Source organism: Microtus ochrogaster, linkage group LG8 (assembly GCF_000317375.1).
Source record: "Microtus ochrogaster isolate Prairie Vole_2 linkage group LG8, MicOch1.0, whole genome shotgun sequence".
NCBI classification, from domain to species: domain Eukaryota; kingdom Metazoa; phylum Chordata; class Mammalia; order Rodentia; family Cricetidae; genus Microtus; species Microtus ochrogaster.
In genome coordinates this window covers 23,682,333-23,701,026 of record NC_022033.1, presented here as the reverse complement: position 1 = coordinate 23,701,026, position 18,694 = coordinate 23,682,333, and the positions used below count along the sequence as shown (strand labels likewise).

General features: G+C 54.6%; 3 protein-coding genes across 6 annotated transcripts in view; 1 reads left to right on the top strand and 2 right to left on the bottom strand.

Annotated features, from left to right (window-relative positions):
* Nucleotides 1–1,073: 1,073 nt before the first annotated feature.
* On the bottom strand, nt 1,074–15,704 carry Necab3 (N-terminal EF-hand calcium binding protein 3). Of its 4 annotated transcripts, XM_005363100.2 has the most exons (13): nt 15,548–15,704; nt 13,901–13,925; nt 12,716–12,824; nt 12,075–12,100; nt 11,832–11,929; nt 4,128–4,264; nt 3,753–3,871; nt 3,512–3,591; nt 3,375–3,425; nt 2,916–3,028; nt 2,680–2,757; nt 1,913–2,004; nt 1,074–1,824 (listed from the first exon to the last, which is right to left on the bottom strand). In XM_005363100.2, exons 1-13 carry the CDS (start codon nt 15,647–15,649, stop codon nt 1,796–1,798), a joined length of 1,059 nt encoding a protein of 352 aa, XP_005363157.1. In that variant the 5' UTR covers nt 15,650–15,704; the 3' UTR covers nt 1,074–1,795. The 4 variants fall into 4 exon arrangements, 3 of the variants coding, with proteins under 3 accessions (XP_005363157.1, XP_026642965.1, XP_026642966.1); XM_026787164.1 differs by lacking the exons at nt 11,832–11,929; nt 12,075–12,100; nt 12,716–12,824; nt 13,901–13,925; nt 15,548–15,704 and adding an exon at nt 6,579–7,459; XM_026787165.1 differs by lacking the exons at nt 2,680–2,757; nt 11,832–11,929; nt 12,075–12,100; ... (1 more) ...; nt 13,901–13,925; nt 15,548–15,704 and adding an exon at nt 6,579–7,459.
* Nucleotides 8,980–11,054, top strand: Actl10 (actin like 10). The gene is made up of 2 exons (XM_026787261.1): nt 8,980–9,025; nt 9,329–11,054. The coding sequence occupies exons 1-2, from the start codon at nt 8,980–8,982 to the stop codon at nt 10,486–10,488; spliced, it is 1,206 nt and encodes a 401-aa protein (XP_026643062.1). The 3' UTR covers nt 10,489–11,054.
* A 466-nt stretch (nt 15,705–16,170) lies between the features above and the next one.
* The window catches only part of E2f1 (E2F transcription factor 1), a gene marked incomplete at its 5' end in the record, with an annotated part of 10,899 nt that continues 8,375 nt past the window's right edge, over nt 16,171–18,694 (bottom strand). The window contains 3 exons of the mRNA XM_005363158.3: nt 16,171–17,658; nt 17,758–17,977; nt 18,072–18,186. Coding sequence (XP_005363215.2) covers nt 17,414–17,658; nt 17,758–17,977; nt 18,072–18,186 — 580 coding nt within the window. The remainder of the gene's footprint in view (nt 17,659–17,757; nt 17,978–18,071; nt 18,187–18,694) is intronic.

Here is an 18,694-nt window from a genome sequence, read left to right as displayed (position 1 = left end):
ATGTATTTTTTGCCTTTGTTCTTGGAGTCCAAGGCTTGTCCACTGCAAGCATGTCTGCTGCAACTCATGCCTTTAGTTGTGGGAGTCTGTTATTGTTACGGGGGGAGGCTGCAACACAGGACTGAGAGCAGGGATTATTCCTCCCAGACTGGCTCCCTCTCTAAGGGGACACTGAAACGACACTGCGTGTAACAAACCTCTCCAAAGAGTCCCAGGGCCCATGTGGATCAGATACTGGCAGCACATTCTGGAGCCTGCTGGGTTCAGGTGCTGGCCCCAAGGCACCCAGGCCTCTGCTGAAGCCTCTAGGGAGACCTACAGAAAAGACCCTGCCTGGAGGACAGATCTGCACTCCTGCCAGCAGAGATGCTTTTCTGGCCACACCCCAGCAACCAGCAGGGATCTGGCAGTCAGGCACTCAGACCCTGGCCACCAGCCTTGGCTTCACACCTACTAAAGCTTCCAGAATGAAGCTCCTTTGAGGGCCCTGCCTCCCCAGCTGCGTCCCCAGTCTTCTTTCTTCCCCCTGGTCTCAGCATCCCTCGGTTGGCTTCCCTTGGTTAGCTGGAGTTGAGCATTCCTGCCACCCAGAACTTGTGGTTCCCACATGTGAGACAAGTGCCATCTATTGTGTGCTCTTGGGGTACCATGCCCCTTCATGTGGAGCATCACTTAAGGTATCCCCATTAGTTACTTCTCAGCCTTGTCCTGTAGAGGTCCCCTTGCCCTGTTATGGCTGTTAGGACTCTTGAATATGCTGTTAAGAGACAGTGGTGAGGACAGGCTATCTTGGCAGGTTCTGGCATGAGATAGGTGCACTCAGGAATTCAGTCAAGCAGGCTCTTTGTAACACCGAGAAGACTCTGTAGGGTGAAGCTGAGCTTGGACCTTGTCCGTCCTCTTTCCCAGGCAGAGCTCAGGAGGCAGGGTCTGGGGTGCAGCCTTGAGCTGAGAGCAGTGAAAAAGCTCCCTCTGCCCATGAGGCAGCTTCAGCTGAGTACCAACTGCAGCTTTCTTCCCTGAGTTTCACGTCAGGGTGGCCAGGAAGACAAACAGACAGACAGAGGCAGCACCACAGGTAACCACCAACTTTATTGCCTCTGTTCTGGGGTCCTAAGCTTGGATTCAGAGATCTCTAGGGGCAACAGGCAACTCTAGGCCCAAATTATTGCTACTCTGCAAGGTCTTCTTTGGGCTTCTCATAGTGCCCTGAGAATGGGTGGGGCAGGACATGCAAATGGTATGCAAATGACATGCAAACCAACCCAGGATACTCCAGAGGTCTCTTGTACAACAAATTGATGCTAGAAATTCTAGATCTAACCCAGAAGAGTGATAGACATCCTGGGTTTCTACACTACAGACTGAGTTGGCCTAGCCTCAGGGGTCAAGGTCCCAGGGTTTGAGGGGGTCCCTGAGCATCAGCCCTGGTTCTGCCACTGGTTGAGGAAGAACAGAAACCTAACCCCAAAACAACAAACAAAAGCAGGACACTCCTAGGCAGCCAGAGAGGGAAGGGATCTGCCTGGGTCACACACCAAGGCAGAGGACAAGGGAACCAGGATCTGGGCTTCCCGAGTCAGGCAGAAGCCCAGGTGCTTGGAAGCTACAAACAGCAAAATAAATAAGCAGGCAACCCAGTCCCTGATCCCTGTGCTAAGCCCCTCTACCAGCTGATCAGGCCCTTAGCCTGAGAACAGGCAGGCTTCTTGGTCTTAGTGTAGAGTTGACCAGTGCAGAAGGCTCTAGAGTGGATGGGCCATGCTGCAGAGTCACCAGCTTAAGCAGACCCGACTCAGTTATTATTCATAATCCACCAGGAGGCTGTGGGTGAGAGGTTGGGAGGTCAGGAGCTGGGGGGGGGGGCTGCCCCCTGGTCCTAGAGCTGTTTGGAGCACAGGGTACAACATACCTGGGAAGAACACAGTGGTGAGGGTGTCCGGGGCCTGCAGGTGATCGATGAGAGTGCGTTGGAAGGCCTTGCTGCAGGGCGACTGCTGGTGCCTGGGAGGGCCATGGAAGAGACAGAGTCTGCAGCCATCTGCTCTGAGATCAGTGCTCTGCTCTCGTTACCCAACATTAGTCCTGCTGCCTGGACTCAAGCACCAACCCTTCCTCTACTGTTCTAGCCTCCAATTTCCCCCTGGGTAAAATGGGAACAAGGTACCTACATCACTAGACTACTGCCAGCACAGGGGCACACACTGACAACAGTGTACATTCACGGAGTGCCTGCTCTGCACCTGTCATTGTCTTGAGTTCTTTGAGTTTGTTTTATAGGGTCTTGTTATATAGTCCAGGCTGGCCTTAAATCATTGATCCTCCTGCCTCTGCCTTCCAAGTGCTGGGAGTTTAGGTTTGTGCCACCATGGCCAAGTTGTGTTAACTATCTGTTGTTTTTGTTTGTCTGTTTGTTTTGTTTTGAAACAGGGCTTTGCTGAATTTGCTGTGTAACCCAGGCTAGCCTTGAACTCCAAGCTCTCTTACCTTTGCCTTCAGTGTTGATATAACAGGCATGCACTCAATACCTAATTTGAATTCATTCTTTATACATCATCTCATCTGGGACCCAGATGTGTTAGGTAAGTTATCTGAAGTCACAAAGCCAGAGAACAGGAAGGTAGGACTTGGACCTAGTCAGAACCCATAGTCAGTGTCAGCTGTTAAACCACCACTCACCTTCTCCAGGAGGCTTCATCCTGCCAGAACTCATAGAGGGTGAAGGCAGCATGGTCTAGCATCTTCTGGGCAGACACACTGCAGAGCCAGAGGTAGCTAGGCTGGACCAGGGCTATGACCACCACTGACTACCTGACAAGGATCTCATGGGAGCCTTGCCCAGATTACCCAGCTCACCATCCCTCCTGTTTACCCCTCCCCGCCTCAAACATCCCACTATCTAGCCAGCGACTCACTGTAGACAATGGCTCTGGGCCCCTGTGAAGTTCATGTAGCAGCACAGGGCATGGTGAAAATCCTGCAGGGCATCCTCTGCCACCTGGACCTGTCTCTGCGCCACAAGGATGTGCTAACAAGAGAGCAGCTAGTCACTGGGGTTAGCTAGGCTCAGAGTATGACCTCACCCTTCCTAATATGGTTCAGATCTGCACCCTGTGGGGTCAGGTTCCCACAACCGACAGGACCTCCCAGCATCTCTGACTCCATCCTCCAAGCCACTGACCCTGTCTGTGGTTCCACCTCCCACTGTGCCCTCTCGCTTCCATTCCTACCTTAGGCCTGACTTTCAGAGATACAGATGAGAGAGCAGAAAACCTAAGGGGGTCATAGAGCAAGAACCAGAACCCAGCACCTGCCTCCCAGGTCCGAGTAGACAGCCATTACCCTTCTTCATGAGCACTCCTTCCCAAGCTCACCGAGTCAGGCCCCTTGGCAAGGTCCTCTTGCAGGGGTTCCAGACGGGGTGCCTGCAAAGGGCAAAGGATGTAGGTCGAGCCTCATATGTATTGGCATGGGCAGGTCCTCAAGGGGCACCGGCCACCCAGCCACTTACCTTGCATTCAAGCTGGTCTATGAGCTCCTGGAGGCGATTGACCTGCAGCCGCCACTGCAGTTCAGCCTCTGAAGTCCACCCTGATAGGGGGACCAGGAGGATATCAGCCAGGGGCCCCCGAAGCTGGGAGTCCTCTCAGGGCAAACTAGGAACAGTGGCGGAGCAAAGCCCTAAGAGAATAGGAGATGGCACATCTTCCCTGGACCCTGTGCAGCCAGATCCTACCCTGCCGTAAGCACACCTGTATCAGAGGATCCAGGAGACCAGGCTGGTGACCAGCTGATGCTCTTCAGGGCTCTGCGCCCTGCCCGCCGGCTGCTACGGGACCTGCTCTGCACTTGAATGTGTTCTTCATTCAACCTAGAAAGTAGAAGGTCAGCCTGCTATCCCCAGAGCCACAACAGGGTCAAGACCAGGATTCCAGCACAGGACCAAGCTTAGGTGGGGCAAGGCAGATCTCCTGGGTCTTTGAATCCCAGTCCCCAAACTATCTATCCCTTCTGACCAGCTCATGGCCTTCCTGTCCAAGAGGTTGGGTAGACCATGGAACTGAGGAGTTTGGAATGCAAGAACAAAAGGCACACACCAGACCACAGGCCAACAGCCTCTCACGTACCGCTGACCTCGGGCCTGGGCCTCCAGGGTGTCTGATGCCCCCTCCAGGGAGCTCTGCAGGGCTTGTAGCTGACTCACAGTTTCTCGAAGCAGGAACCGTGTGACAAACTGGTCCACCTTGGAGGCCTGTTCGTACTCCTGTGGGCAGGGAGAGAGGTGTGGTTGAAGAAGGAGCTTACCTTGCTGTCTGCCTATGTCTTACTCACAGGAGTAGCAGGGGAAGTCAGGTTCAGGGCATGCAGGTCCGGCACAGGCAGTCACTCACTTTCAAGTTTGGTTTGGAGATAGGGTCTTTTTTAGCTTCATGATCCTCCTACCTACACCTTCCCAGTGCTAGAGTTAAAAATGGGCACCAGTGTGCCCAGCTTCTGAGGGCCCCTTTCCTGGTCCAGGCTGGGGTATTTTCATCCTGGCAGGTACGGAGCTGCCGCCTAAGGATCACAGCCCACTACTACACTGCTTTTCCTGGATCTCAGTTTCTCTTCTCTGTTAATCTCATCTTTACCACAGCCAGTGATGTTCCTGGGCACATCCAGGCAGGGTAAAGGTGCAGGGCAGTAAGGCCACTTTTACACTTGGGCCTCTTACAGGCCTGTTGGACCCGCTCACAGTCTGCGTGTGCTGTGTGTGTTTGCTCTTCTGTTATTCCATTCACCAATCTCTGGAACCAACATTTGCTGCATGGGTTTTTCTAGACGCTACATATACAAGACATCCAGGTCCCTGAAGAGACACAAACACACTTGCCTGCACTGACCCCAGCCCCTACTACCAGCCTTCCCTCAGTTCCCTGGAGGTAGGCAGAGACAGAGAGGCTGCCCATGCCTCAGCCCCTTGCCAACCATCTTGGGATACCCACTCTCCCCAACTGCTTTCACCGTGTGCCTCCATCTCTCCCACAGGACTGAATGAGGCTCCCCTCCGTTACTTGCTACAAAGGGCTGAGCCTAGTGCCCGCAGTCGGAGTTCTCAAGCTGAAAACGCCCCCACTGTTGTGGGTCGTACTGTTAGTAATCTGGCCAGCTACATACCTGACCAGTCAGGATGCCCTGAGAAGCCCTCACCCCCACCACACACCCAAACCTAAGGTGGGAGTCCTGGGGAGCCATGGAGAGCCGTGCTCCACAGCAACATCTATCACGGGCTTTGCTTGCCTACCACCTGCCTTGGCTCAGCCCAGATGGTACCTTGTGGACCAGGCTTACAACAAAAGGGCTGGACTAGTGCCCGATTCCTGTCCTGAAGTCTGTGGGACCTGTTTCGGTGTCACCCTTTTCAGTAACTTCCCTTTGGAGGTATACGAAGACTGATGAATTCTCTGCTCTGTGCAACCACAAAAGCCTGGTTGGTAGAACCACCCACTCCATACCAGACTCATCCCAAGAATCTCATTTGCCCATCCCAATTTGTAGGAACCATAGTTGACTCTACTCCGTGTCTGAGGCTTTGAGAGGTTGGTTGAACCTTGGCCAAGATTAAGCACCTAATTAGTGGCAGGCCAAGATTCAAATTTCCTCTGTGCACCTTTAAGCACCGTCTAAGCATTCTTTGGTTAAAGCACTAGCCCTGTTTTGCAGCTGGGAAGCTGAGCCCAGAAGAGGTCATGAAAATGAATAGAGGCCAGAGTCTCCAGGGCTGGGGCGGTCCAAGGGGAAGAACGGAGCTTTGGTGTAATGAGGTCACTTGTGAGCTCACAATGCAGTTCACTTGGTGGGGCGGGGCCAAACGGGACCCTTGGGTAGAGGGCAGGGCCGAGGCAGCATGGGCAGTGGCCTCCAGTGACCAGTCCTACCATGGGAAACAGCAGTTCCCACAAGAGGACCAAAGCACCCAGTCAGGCCAGCAAGGACAGGCCGCCTGACATGGACAAGGCCTGTCACAAGCAGTTCTTCAGCCACCTCAAGCGGAAGAAGCCAAGTGTGAGTAGGGAGGAGGCCCGATGGGATACCGGGTGCTGGAGTCTGCGTCTTTAGACCCAGGGGCATGAGAGGGCTTAGAGAATCTGTTTAGAGGTGGAGAGTCTCTGAAGCCCACATAGGTGGTATAGGGGCCCTAGAAGCAAGGGCAGAAAGTGGGGCTCTCTATCCAGGGGTGAGGCCAAAGGCATAGGTGTCGCTGGGGTCACAGACATGGATTATCCTTTACTCCCTCTCTCCAGCCCACAGCCTCACAGCACATCACTTTCCCTTTCTTTCAATGGCGTGAGGCCCCTGACTCCGCCCGGGTGGGTGAGAACCTCCTCATCAAGGCTGGGAAAGTACGCAGTGGATGGGCCAAGGGTGGACAATGGGTTCCTGTGAGGAGGCAGGGTCCCGGGGTGCGGGGTGAGCGGCCCTGATGGCACCGTGGGGTTCGGGAGGTTGGGTCCTCCAGAGGCACGGGAGTGGCTTCAGGCCCTGCCCTGGCGCGTTCTTCCCGTCACAACCCGCCCACCCCCAGACCAAGATCGTACTGCTTTTCCCGCTGGACAAGCGGCAGCAGCTGGCCGAGGCAGCAGCGTGCCCGTGTGCGCGGCCCGGGCGGCCGGTTGAGGATGCGCTCGGCGCCCCGAGATGCTTCTCAGCGGTGGCGCCCATGCTGCGTGGCGCGGGCGACGGCGTAGACAGGCGCGAAGGCGCTCGCTCCGGGGAGATGAAAAGGATCCTGGTGCTGTTGCTGCAGCTGGAAGCACGGCTGCAGGAGGAAGGGCGTCGCGCGGCTGGCGGGCGAGGGGGCGGGGCCAAGACCCAGCAGGGCTGGCAGCCGCTATACGCGCAGCTGCTGACCCACCACGAGGTCTGCAGCGAAGGCGACCCCCGCGAGGAGCAGCCGCGCAAGCGGCGCCGCTGCCCTCGCCCGCGGCCCTGAGTGCTTGGCACGGCTCCCCCGCGCTAGGACTCCGCTCAATAAAGAGCACATAGCAACCTGGGCGTCTTCCACTTCTGTCCCTGCTGAGGCCATCGGTGAGTAAGAATGAATGAAGCAGAGCCATCACCACGACCTGGAGCTAGAGCTGCGCCTAACCTATCTTTGTGGCACAAAAGTCAGCTCATGCCAGACCCACAGGCTCAAGTTGGGCTTGAACAATCTATACTTGGCTACGCTTGGGATAACCTGTTTTCACCAAAGGCTTGAGGTTTTCTAGAGTCCTCAACGTTCAGAAATCCCTCATAGGTGGAGGGAGGGTCCCAGGCTCCTAGCAGACATCATACCAGGAAGAACAGAGAGGCTGGCCAGCCATGGTGGTGTGGAACTACAGAGTCCACCTATGGCAAAACACTCAAGAAGGGTTTGAGAGCTGGGCAGTGGTGGCACACGCCTTTAATCCCAGCACTCGGGAGGCAGAGGCAGGCGGATCTCTGCGAGTTCGAGACCAGCCTGGTCTACAAGAGTTAGTTCTAGGGGCTGGAGGGATGGCTCAGCAGTCAAGAGCATTGAATGCTCTTGCAAAGGACCTGAGTTCAATTCCCAGCAACCACATGGTGGCTCACAACCATCTGTAATGAGATCTGGTGCCCTCTTCTGGCCTGCAGACATACACACAGACTGAATATTGTATACATAATTAATAAATAAAAAGAGTTAGTTCTAGGATAGGCTTCAAAGCTACAGAGAAACCTTGTCTCGAAAAACAAAACACAAAAGAAAAAGGGCTTGAGCCTCTCTGGTCTGTCTCCTGCCTGCAAGTGATCAGTAACTCCCAAGCTTTTAATTCCCCAAATTTTCAGGTCAAAGAACTTTTCTCCCAAGGTACCAAGTTTCATCCTCTACCCCACATGTAGCCAAAGCTTCTTCCAAACCGCGATTCTAAGGCAGTTTATTTCCCCTGCCACCACTGCCCAGTGTTTCTCCACCAGCCCCACTAAAGGCCAAGGCTAAAATTGGGACGTGCTTGCCCATCTCCCCAGCCTGTCTGCCCTCAGTTCCTGCCACCTGCTTTTTCCGTATTTTCGTGGCACCAGTGGGCTTCAAAGTCATTCTGACTCCTCGTATCATTCCTGAGAAGCAGCACGCTAGGGGAGAAGCCAGCTGCTGGCTTTCTTGGATCCCACACCCAGCTTCCAGGACAGACCCTAAAACTACCATCTCCAGTTGTAGGCAGCTGGGGTAATACCAGCACTCAAGAGGATGAGGCAGGAGGACCTTGAGTTCAGTGCAGCAGATTGCTTCAGGACACAAAAACTCTGAGTCGCCTTTCCTGCCACACCTTGATGACTGACTCAGAAGGGCTCCCTTGGGACCAGAGGTAGCAGGATGAAGGTCTCAAGCCACTGAAACCATAAGTTGTGAACAGACTGTGGACATGTCGAGAATGTGTGCCCTCCCCCCCCCCCACAGCATAGTACCTACTGAGAGTTAATTGCCCAGTCACACGGTTCTCAGCACCTGTGCGCTTGCCCCAAATTGGCTCTATCATGCCCTTCTCCAGGACTGTAATGGGAACTTTAAGAGACCTTACCAGTTAACCACAACCCTATGGTCACATGCTGTTCCTAAGACTTTTCCCGCCCTTGTGATCCAGAAAACATCCAGTATCCATATAGTCCTCATTTTTAGCTCAAGTGCATCTGAATCTTCTATTTATAACCAAAATGATCCTAAAGAGAATAGTCTATCCAGGAGGCAGGCTCGTGGCTACCTTTAGGAGCAAGAAACACTACAAAGATTTGGGCTTGCTTAGGTGGTTATGTGGGCCTCAGAGCTGAAGGGGTCAGACTAGACCTCCGTGTGGCTATAAGGTTGAGCACAGGGAAGTTCTCACTGTAACTAGATATATAGTTGAGAGCTTTCTCTTTAGAACTGTGGCCGGAGTACACAGATACTCCAAGCGTTTGGGAAAAGAATCGGCGGTGCTGGTCAGTCAGGCCCCTATTATGGGCTCCCAAATGGCTGCCATCAGCCCTGTGCAGGAGGAAGGGGGTGGGGGTTGCGCGGCCAGACTGAGGTCACAATGAGCCCAATCTAAGTTCCTTTCTTCTCTAACCATTCCTTCCCACCTCCACAGCGAGGTAACTCTCTAGTCAAGCTGGGTGACGTGCCCGGACTCTAGGACCCTAAGGAGGAATTAAGTACTGACTAACAGCAGGGCCACACCCCCCTTTGGGGTGGAGCCAAAAAAGGAACCGCCGCCCTAAGAGGCGGGACCTCGTAGCCAGAGGCGGAGCTGAGAACTGAGGGCTGGTTATCGCCCAGAAGGCCCACAGGGCTTCGGGGCACCCTGAGCCCAGAAGGTGGCGTCGGTGCCCAGGACCCGCCGCGTCCACAGGCTCCCTTCTTTGGATCACGTTGCGGTGGTGGTAGACCAAGGTTCCGGCTTCACTAAGGCAGGCTTCGCCGGGGAGCTCCAGCCGCGCATTGTGCTGAAGAGCTCAAGTCTGATGCCAAGTTGGGACCGGCCAGTGCTGCCTGGAGCACCGGGCTGCGAGCTGGCAGGCGGCGTGGCGCGTGCGCACCCTATCAAGCACGGCGTGGTGGTGGACTGGGACGCACTGGAGGGACTGTGGGAGCGTCTAATGGTGGGAGGCCTGCAGGTCCGCCCCGAGCAGTGGCCCGTGCTCGTGAGCGACTCGCCATCAGCACCACCGGAGGGCCGAGAAAAGGTGGCCGAGCTGCTGTTCGAGGCCCTGACTGTGCCCGCGTGCCACATGGCCAGCACGGCACTGCTGGCACTCTGCTCCACCGGAGCGTTCAGTGGGCTGGCTGTGGAGGCGGGAGCAGGCGTGTGCCACGCCACACCCGTCTACGCAGGTCACTCGTGGCACAAGGCTACCTTCCGTCTGAATGTGGCAGGTAGCACCCTGTCGCGCTACTTTCGAGACCTGCTGGTGGCGGCGTGCCCTGATCTTCAGCTGCAGGCTCTGCCCCGCAAGACCGTTACACAGCTCAAGAAGCGCTGCTGCTATGTGTCCCTAGATTTCCAGGGTGATATCTGTGACCCTGCCCGCCACCAGAGGGCCTGCTTTTGCCTGAGAGATGGCTGCTACGTGTACCTCGGCAGCGAGCGCTTCCGCTGCCCTGAACCCCTCTTCCAGCCAAGTCTCCTAGGCCACCCTGAGCCAGGACTGCCCACATTGGCCTTCCAGGCACTGCAGAAGATTCCCTCAACACTGCGGACACGCCTGGCCAGTACGGTGGTGCTGGCTGGTGGTTCCACCCTTTTCCCGGGCTTTGTGGAGCGCATGAACCTGGAGCTAGAGGCACAGTGCCGGAGGCATGGGTACCCGGCTCTGCGGCCCTGTCTGGTGGCTCAGCCTGGGCGGGGCACAGCTGTGTGGACTGGAGGTTCCATGATGGCCTCCCTGAACTCTTTTCAGTGCCGTTGGATGACTCGGGCCATGTACGAGGAGTATGGCCCTTTTCTGGTGCGAGAAGTGTTCGATTGAGTTTTATATGGACGCAGATTGACTGGTGACACCAGGGGCACTGCAGGAACAGAGGAGGCAACTCTGGCCTAGCGTGGAGAACCAGATAAACAGATTGAAGTGTTTGTAGCTGGCAGGGTTATATGTGGGTGGACTGCCCTTTTCCCTTTCTGGGCTAACCCATTTTGCTTTCATTTGAAAACCCAAACCACCACATGTTTAGAGAATGTCAGCCCCCCCTCCCCCCAGCTGGGCCAGGCTCAAAGAACATTTGAAAAAAAACTCTTAATATGAGGGACCTAGAAGCCCTGCCCCTCAGTTGAAGCTCTCAGCATTCCCTTTTCTGTAGAAGGGGGGGGGGGGAGCGGCAGTGACTAGCATGTGCAAAGCCTTAGGGTCTATCCTCGAGTATCAAAAAAAGGATAGTTGGGAAAAGCCCCAAGCCTGCTCAACCCACCTCCAGAAGAGCCGTGGACACGGGGAAAGGGTGAGTTTTTCTCTATTAAGACAGGATCTCAGCTATTTGCCCAGGCTGGGTTTCATCTCAAGCTTTCCAGCCTCTTCCAAGTGCTGGGGTTAGAAGTGTGAATCACCACCAGGCAGTGGAGGTGCACACCTTTAATCCCAGAATTCAGGAAGCAGAGGCAGGCAGCTCTCTGTGAGTTCAAGGCCAGCCTGGTCTACAGAGCAAGTTCCAGGACAGTGGAGGGAAATCGTCTCCAAAAAGAAAAAGTTTAAGCTACCACCTAGCTTAACACATAAAGGGGGTGGTTTTTTATTTTGTTTTGTTTTGGTTTTGATCACTAAGGGTCTGGCTGTCAACACTTGTCTACACAGGTTATAATATAGGCCAACAAACAGGTACACATATCTATAGACGCCTGCCTTCTCACATGTCCTGGGGTTAGGCCCTGCCTCATAGGCTCCATGTACCTGTGGACATGTATCACCTCATCTCCTATGTCCTAGCCCATGCCTGCTAGGTCCTGGCTTCAGGTCAACAAAAACTTACTATGTTGCCTGAATTGTTTTGGGTACTGGGAATAGAGCAAAGAACAAAACACTAGCTCTCTGCTCTTCCTCCCCCTCTAGCCAGGCTGGCCTGAAACCGACAGCAAATCTTCCTCCCTCTGCCTTCTGAGTATTGATTGAGATTACAGGTGTGAGCCACCATGACCCACTTAATTCATTATCACCTCTAGCTTTTAGATGACGAAACTGGATCAGGCAGTAAAGGTCAGTTAAGTGGGAATACCCGAGTCTGAATCCCAGCTCCTTTCCACAGCCCTGAGCTACGACAGGGAAGAGTCCCACTGCAGCGAGCCATCATTGCAGGTTCTCCACGGGCTCTTCCCTGCACTTACCAGCTTTGTCGTGTCCATGGCAGTGAGCACCGCACGGTTCAGTGACTCCAGCGCCGCCAGCACAGGCCGATAGACGCCCAGGTGTTTGGAGAAATAGTCTGTAGGCAGAAAAGGGGCTCCAGCCACACCATCTCTCCAGCCTGGAACTCCTCAGCTGCCCCCAGCTTCCTACCCCATGGTACCCTCACCACTCCCGCCTGCCCAGGGGCTGGGACACAGGGGCCAGCACAGGCCTCTACTCACCACACAGTTTCTCTGTCTCTAAATTGCTGTGAGGGAAAGAGAAAACATTCTTCAAACTCTTAGAACCTGGGCCTGTGAACTGAACGTAGGTGCCAGTGTCCCCAGCCCGTTTACATAGCCTGGCATGGCATCTGTTTGGTGGGGGAGGGGCATAGGCACTTCAAAGGGGTCAGTCCAAGCCTCTGAAGCCTTGAATGCTGATCTAGTCTGGGACATACACACTAAGGAGAAGAGGAAGGAAGGGAGGGGAGGGGAGTGGCTCTGCACGTTCATGGCGTATGTGTCCCCAAGTGAAGAGGCAGGGAAGGAGTGTCTACTTGAAGCAGATGTGTGTATGTGGACACATGGGAAGATGTGTATTCCTGCACCTGCATCCACAGGCGGAGGCAAGCAGGACCCAGCTGTCCTCAGACATCCTCTGCATGGGAATGAAGGCGCTGAGCACGGGTGGTGAGTCAAGCCTAGTTATTCTGGGGTCCCAGCTGGAAGCAGTGTAGCAACAAGGCTGGAGCTGAAGAGGGTGTAGGTGGGTGGATAAGGTTGGCGCTGGGCCCTGACGTCTTTCCCCACCCCCTTGCCTCCAGAAGGAGCCGTGATAGCAGGGGACACAGGTAGGGACAACCTGGCCAGGTTGGACTCACTCGGTGAGATGCCCATCGATTCCACTGAACAATTCCCGCAGCTCCACTGAGCTGAGAACCCCATCAGCAAAGTAATTCTGGAATTCTTCAAAGGAGAGCTTCCCATCGTCTGGGGAGAGGCAGGGCATGGAGTTGGTATCCTTGAGTCCTGGCTGTATCCTGCCCCCAAATTCAGGTTCCCCAAAGGCCTGGCAGCATTCACAATCACTCAGCCAGATAGCCTAGGGTGGTGGTCTTAGTGGTGGCCCTGACTGTTTTGGACAAAAGGACAAGAGTACCCAAAAGTATATGCTGAAGGAGACACCTCGTACAGGATACATTTGGTAGGGACTTGGTATCTGTCAAATGGAAGTATGAGAGAACCGCCTGAAACACACCAGAGCATGGCTCAGGACTTAGGGGCACAGTCCCTGGTCCCATAAACTAGCCTTGCTCCAGGGTCACAGAGGAGGAGGCGAAGCCTTCTGACAGACTCTACAAGCAGCAGACTGGCTCTGGTGCTAATGAGCTTTCTGGCATAGGGGGATGGAAGCAGAGGCAGAGAACAGAACAAGATGGTTAAAGATGATGGGGTTTGGTCTGAGTGATAAGCAAAGATGGGGGGTGGGGCCTGGGCCTCTGCCACAGAAAGCACTGAGAGCATGTGTCTTGAATCAATCTGAAGAGGCTCATAAAAGGACAAGCACTTGGGGACACCAGGAAGCTGAAACACAGGGGAAGAAAAGTGAAGGCTGAATGGGGCGCTCCACCACCTCATCCAGGGAGCCTAGGGTGATCTGGGTCTCAGGGTCGCTACTTAAAGGGTTAGACAACTGATGTCCTCCTCTGGAGTGAGGAATCCCCACCTCGCAAGCTGTTGTACCGGCTTTACAAGGTCTTATACAAGCACCCATCATAGAGCTAAAGTACTGCTTAACATAAGCCCCCAGCTCCAGCCTCGGGTCAAACATAAGCCCCCAGCTCCAGCTTCAGGTCAAAGCATATTTCTCTGTTCCCTGTTCTGCACACCATCTGTTCTCCAGGCAGTGTCCCTAGCTTTATCTCTCACTTGGGAGTCTCAAGACTTCACTCTAGGCTATAACTCCCTAGCTCTCCTACCACCACCACCACCACCACCACCCCCCCCTCCCCATGCCCCGCCGCACACATAGGCTGTGGGACCAGAGGGGAAGAAGCCACACTCACCATTCTTGTCTGCTCTGCGGAAAACCTAAGGGCCAACGGGAAATAAGAGGGTGCTGTGAGTGGAGCCAGAGAGGTAGGAGTCCCCTCCCAAGCCAGTGGGGCCCCAGCTGGACAGCCAGCTCCCCTGCATCGCTGGCTTAGGGCAGTACTGCCAGAGTCTCCAGCAAGGTACCACAGGAAGATCCGCACAGCAAGCCCTAAGGCTGACTCCCTCCTGCTGCAGGGCAACTTCACGGTGGGTGGGTGTTCCTGGCCAGCTCTCTGTACCTCCACTTCCCACAGCTGGAGTCTAGCCTGAGTTCCCTCTAATGGATCAGCCTTTGGCATGGTCCCAGCTTGAGGAAGCTTGAACAGATGGCCCAAGATCCGTCCTGAGGAGCCGTGAAAGCTTCATCAGACCTGCACCCTGGCTCTCTTCTGCGTGCCCTCCTGTAGTCCATTCTCCATCCACCCTCACTGAGTAGGCTTTTCCTGTGCCTGTTGAAGACTAGCAGCCACTGGCTAGCCCTCTGTGGGCGCTTTGGTTTTCCCACTAGTAGTGAGGGAGTAGCCTGAGTTTAACCCTTTCAGGACTGGGGAAGAGGCCATCTCAAAGGCTGGGATCTGTGCATACACATTTGCATGAGGAGCAAGGAAGATGGCAAGGGTCAGCAGACTTTGTTTGCAGAGGCAGTGATGAAGCAGACAGCAGCATTCTCCAGTGCCTGCCCTACTAGGAACCAGTCCTCCAAAACGGCTTAGGAAAGGGCACCAAGTTCATGGCCTGGACAGAACCCTCTAGGCCAGGGTCCTGGAAGTTAAACTCTTCCACCCAGGGTCACTGGTCTAAACAACAATGTAACCCTCAGGCTGCCTCAGAGAAGGCCCACTGCTAGACTGGGGTCACACAGCACTTCAGTGTGGCCTAGCCGGGGTCTTTGGGATGGGCTGGGACAAGAGAGCTAAGCTTGGAATGAAGACACGTTCATCTACATCCTAGTGTGCCCCCTGACTCCATCTGTGACCTGGGATGTATCTCCTTAGGCCTGAAGGGCTGTGGTCAACGTGCTGAGTCACGAGGACACTGGGGAAGGGGCACGACAGCCTCTCCCACTAGCAAGGACCTCTGGAGTAGGGGCAGGAGAGGGCCAGGACCAGCTGAGCATATCAGTGAGAGGTTAAAAAAAAAGGAGGAGGGTATAGGGGGCTTAGAGCAGTGGCTGAGGCAGTTAGGATGCTCTAAAGCCATATAAGGGGGTTTTAATGCCACCTGCTGCCCATGAGGGGAGTCCCTTACCAACTGCAGGACTCTGGCACCCTCGGTGAGGCCTGAGGCTTCTGGGGCAGGACAGAGATTCCTTCTAGGTCCAGGCTACCAAGTCCCATCAGCCCAGCAGGTTGGTGAGGGCTACTGTGACTGAGTATTTAGAGCCCCAGCCCCACTGGGCATATTTGGGGTGGAGGACAGTAACACTATTGGGGAGACAAGGAGAGACACAGAGCGGCACAGACAGTATAAGGAACACAAAGGCAGGGGGATAACAGCAGGGTCACAGATAATCTGGGAGAGGGACAGAAGCATAACCAACTGGATGTGGAGGGAGAGACAGGACCACGGAAGACCGAGACCTGGGGAGCCCTGTGCCCGCCCACCGGTGCCCTACTCACATCCTGGAAAAGCGCGTGTCCCGCGGCAGGCGCGGGGTGTCGCGGCGGCTGGGGCGCGGTTGGCCGGAGCAAGCACACAGCGAGCAACCCGGCGCACGCCATGGCTCGGAGGCTCGGAAGGCTGCGGGTTGCGGTTCCCAGGCCGCCTAGGTTGGCTGGGGGCGGGGCGTGCGCCCATTGGCCCAAGCGCGGCCCCGCCCCATCTGGCCTCGGTTTCCCTGCCTGGAAGAGGCTTCCAAAAGGGGTGGGGTAAGGGGTCACTAGCAAGGACAGCCTGCCAATTCTTCAGGACCAGCAGCTCCATACAGTCTGGTGTGGGCAGGAGCCTTAACAGGTCAAGCCCACAAGCTCTTATCTCTGGGTATCTGAGGATAACAGGTACCCCTCAAGATTATAGATGCTCTGCTCAAAGGACTTCCATTTAAGAATTAACACGTCATGGATTCCCAAGTCACCACTCTTCTCCCAGATCTCAGCCCCAGCACCTCTTCCAGGAAACGTTGGGTGTTCTCACTTGTAAGACAGGCCTAGAGGGAGGAACACATGCTGCAAGCGCGCGCGCGCACACACACACACACACCTCGCACGCACGCAAAAGCATCTGACACAATACAGTTCACCGTGTTGTTGCATCTTTACTAATGCTCAGAAGTGTCCGGAAGGCGCACAGCAAGCCGACTCTTAACACTCCCTTTCTGCACTTAGGAATTATGTATGGCTTCCTACTAGTCACTGGGTCAGTTTTCTTCCTCTCAAGTGGTCACATTCGGAGAGGAACTTAATAGGAACAGGGAATGAATAATCCCTCCGACCCTAGCCTCACACCAGTGTAGAGTCCCAAACCCAGCCCTAACACCATCAAAATATTTATTAAAATCAAAGCAGGAGGGAACAGAACTGTTAAGAAACAAATCAAAGTGCAGATTGGAGGGTGGGGAGGATAATGGAGGGGCACTCCAAACACAGGAGGAACCCCACACCCACCCTCCTGTCCACCCTGTCAGTGAAGGCCCTCATTCGCTTTTCCCACCTCAAATCCACACGGGTGCAGCTAGAGTGCTAGCACAACCTTCTGAAAGGGAACCACCTCCCCATCCATGGCTGTCAGTCTGTTTCCCGCCTCCCACTTTCCCAATAAATAAACTACTTGGGCCTCAGCTCCTTTGGGGTTGGGCAAAGAAAAAAAAAAGTTATGGGACACTGCCCTTGCTTCAGAGTATAGGAAGTAGGGGTATCAGCCCCATATCCCTCCCACCCTTAGCTTATTCCCCGGGCTTGCCAGAGGCCTCGATAAATAAATAAACGCTCCGTTAAAGCTTCGATCGGAAAACCTTTAAGCAGTGCTCTTGCTGCTCTGCAATCCCAGCTAGTCAAGCTAGCTGTCCCACCTGGCCTGGCTGACACAGAATTCTGGGAGCAGACAGCCAACCTGGGCCTCACAGGGCCTTTGCAGCAAGGACACCAAAAGTGCAGTTAGAGCCCCACCCCCACCCCAATGCGCACACATGCACACATGTGGACACACCAGGATGTGTCTGCAGCACACATACAGATGTGTTCACCTTCATTCCCCGGTACACACACACACACATGCACACGCACGCACACACAGAAAATACCCCATGTACACTGCGCAGTGTGGGGTGTATATGCGCGTGCACATGCACACACACACCATACAAAATCCTTCCCCTTTTGGTCTGCTCATCTTGCAGCAGCCAAACCCCAGAGCTAGAAGCTACTGCAAAGAGAAGAGGGTATGAATCGTGCTTTTCCAATGAGGCAGGAAGGATGGCCCAGGGCAGGAGGCTCCAAAGCTGCAGACAGGGTAGGTATTTTCAGACGCCCTGGCTGCCTAGGCTTCCGTCAGAAATCCAGAGGGGTCAGATCCCCAAAGTCACAGTCAAAGAGATCTCTGATGCCTTCACCCTCCTCAAGACCAAAGTGGTAGTCAAGGGCCTCATGGGGTGGGGAAAGGCTGATGAACTCCCCAGGGAGGAGCGCAGAGAAGTCTTCTCGACCATGCTCCAGGAGTGAGTCAGCAGCCACCAGCGGTGACAGATGGTCTTCCGTGGGGGTCCTCAGGCTGCCCATCCGTGACAATACTGGTTCTGGGGAAAGCAGGTATTACAGGTTAGAGCTAGCTCGGCAGCAAAGGGGCTGCCATGACTGACTGCCCAAACAGGAGATCAAAACCTGCCCCTACCTACCTTGCTCCAGGCCTAGCAGGGATTGGCTGGGATCCAAGGTCGGGGATGTGGAAGGAGTTGATGGTGGAGGTCCTGCAGTGCCAGAGTCAGAGGTCCGGTCCTCCCCAGATGATGTCTCTTGGCATGGGGTCCTCCCAGGGCTGATGCCTCCTGAACTCTCCTCAGGGCACAGGAAAACATCGATGGGGCCTTGTTTGCTCTTAAGAGAGACCTGAAATGTCTGCACGGAGGCAGCAGGCAGGGTAAACTGAGGTCCAGGTGGCCATCAGCCCTGCCCACCCTGTCTTGATCAGGCCTGGGGTCCCGAGTCTCACCTCTGCAGAGTCCACAGCTTGTAGTTGGGTCTCAGGAGGGGCCTTGATCACTATGACCATCTGTTCTGCAGGGTCCGCTATGCTACGAAGGTCCTGGCAGGTCACATAGGCCAAGGTTGGGGGAGTCAAGGGCCACTGACCTTTGAGGAACCCAGGACTCAGCCCACATATGAAGTTTCACCCCTATCTAGTCACTCCTGTTTTTACCCCTTCATCCCACAGCCTGGCACATAGTAGGTGCTCAGAGCCTCACTCCTAAGCTCAACTGCCACATCTGTACAGAGATCTACCCATCCAGGTCTAAACTAATGGCTGCCTGCAATAATTCCACATAAAATGCTCAACAAGTCTTCAGGCTGGGAGGTGGAAATTGTTTTTGATAATCTTGCTGTTAATCAATGGTATTTACTAAAAAGATACATATTCTAATGAAGTTTCTTTTTGTGAATTAAAAAGTCTTAACTTTGAAGCTACAATCAGGCACTAAATCAATGACTAAGAAAAGGCTTGTCGCTGGGCGATGGTGGGGCACGCCTTTAATCCCAGCACTCAGGAGGCAGAGGCAGGCGGATCTCTGTGAGTTCAAGACCAGCCTGGTCTACAAGAGCTAGTTCCAGGACAGG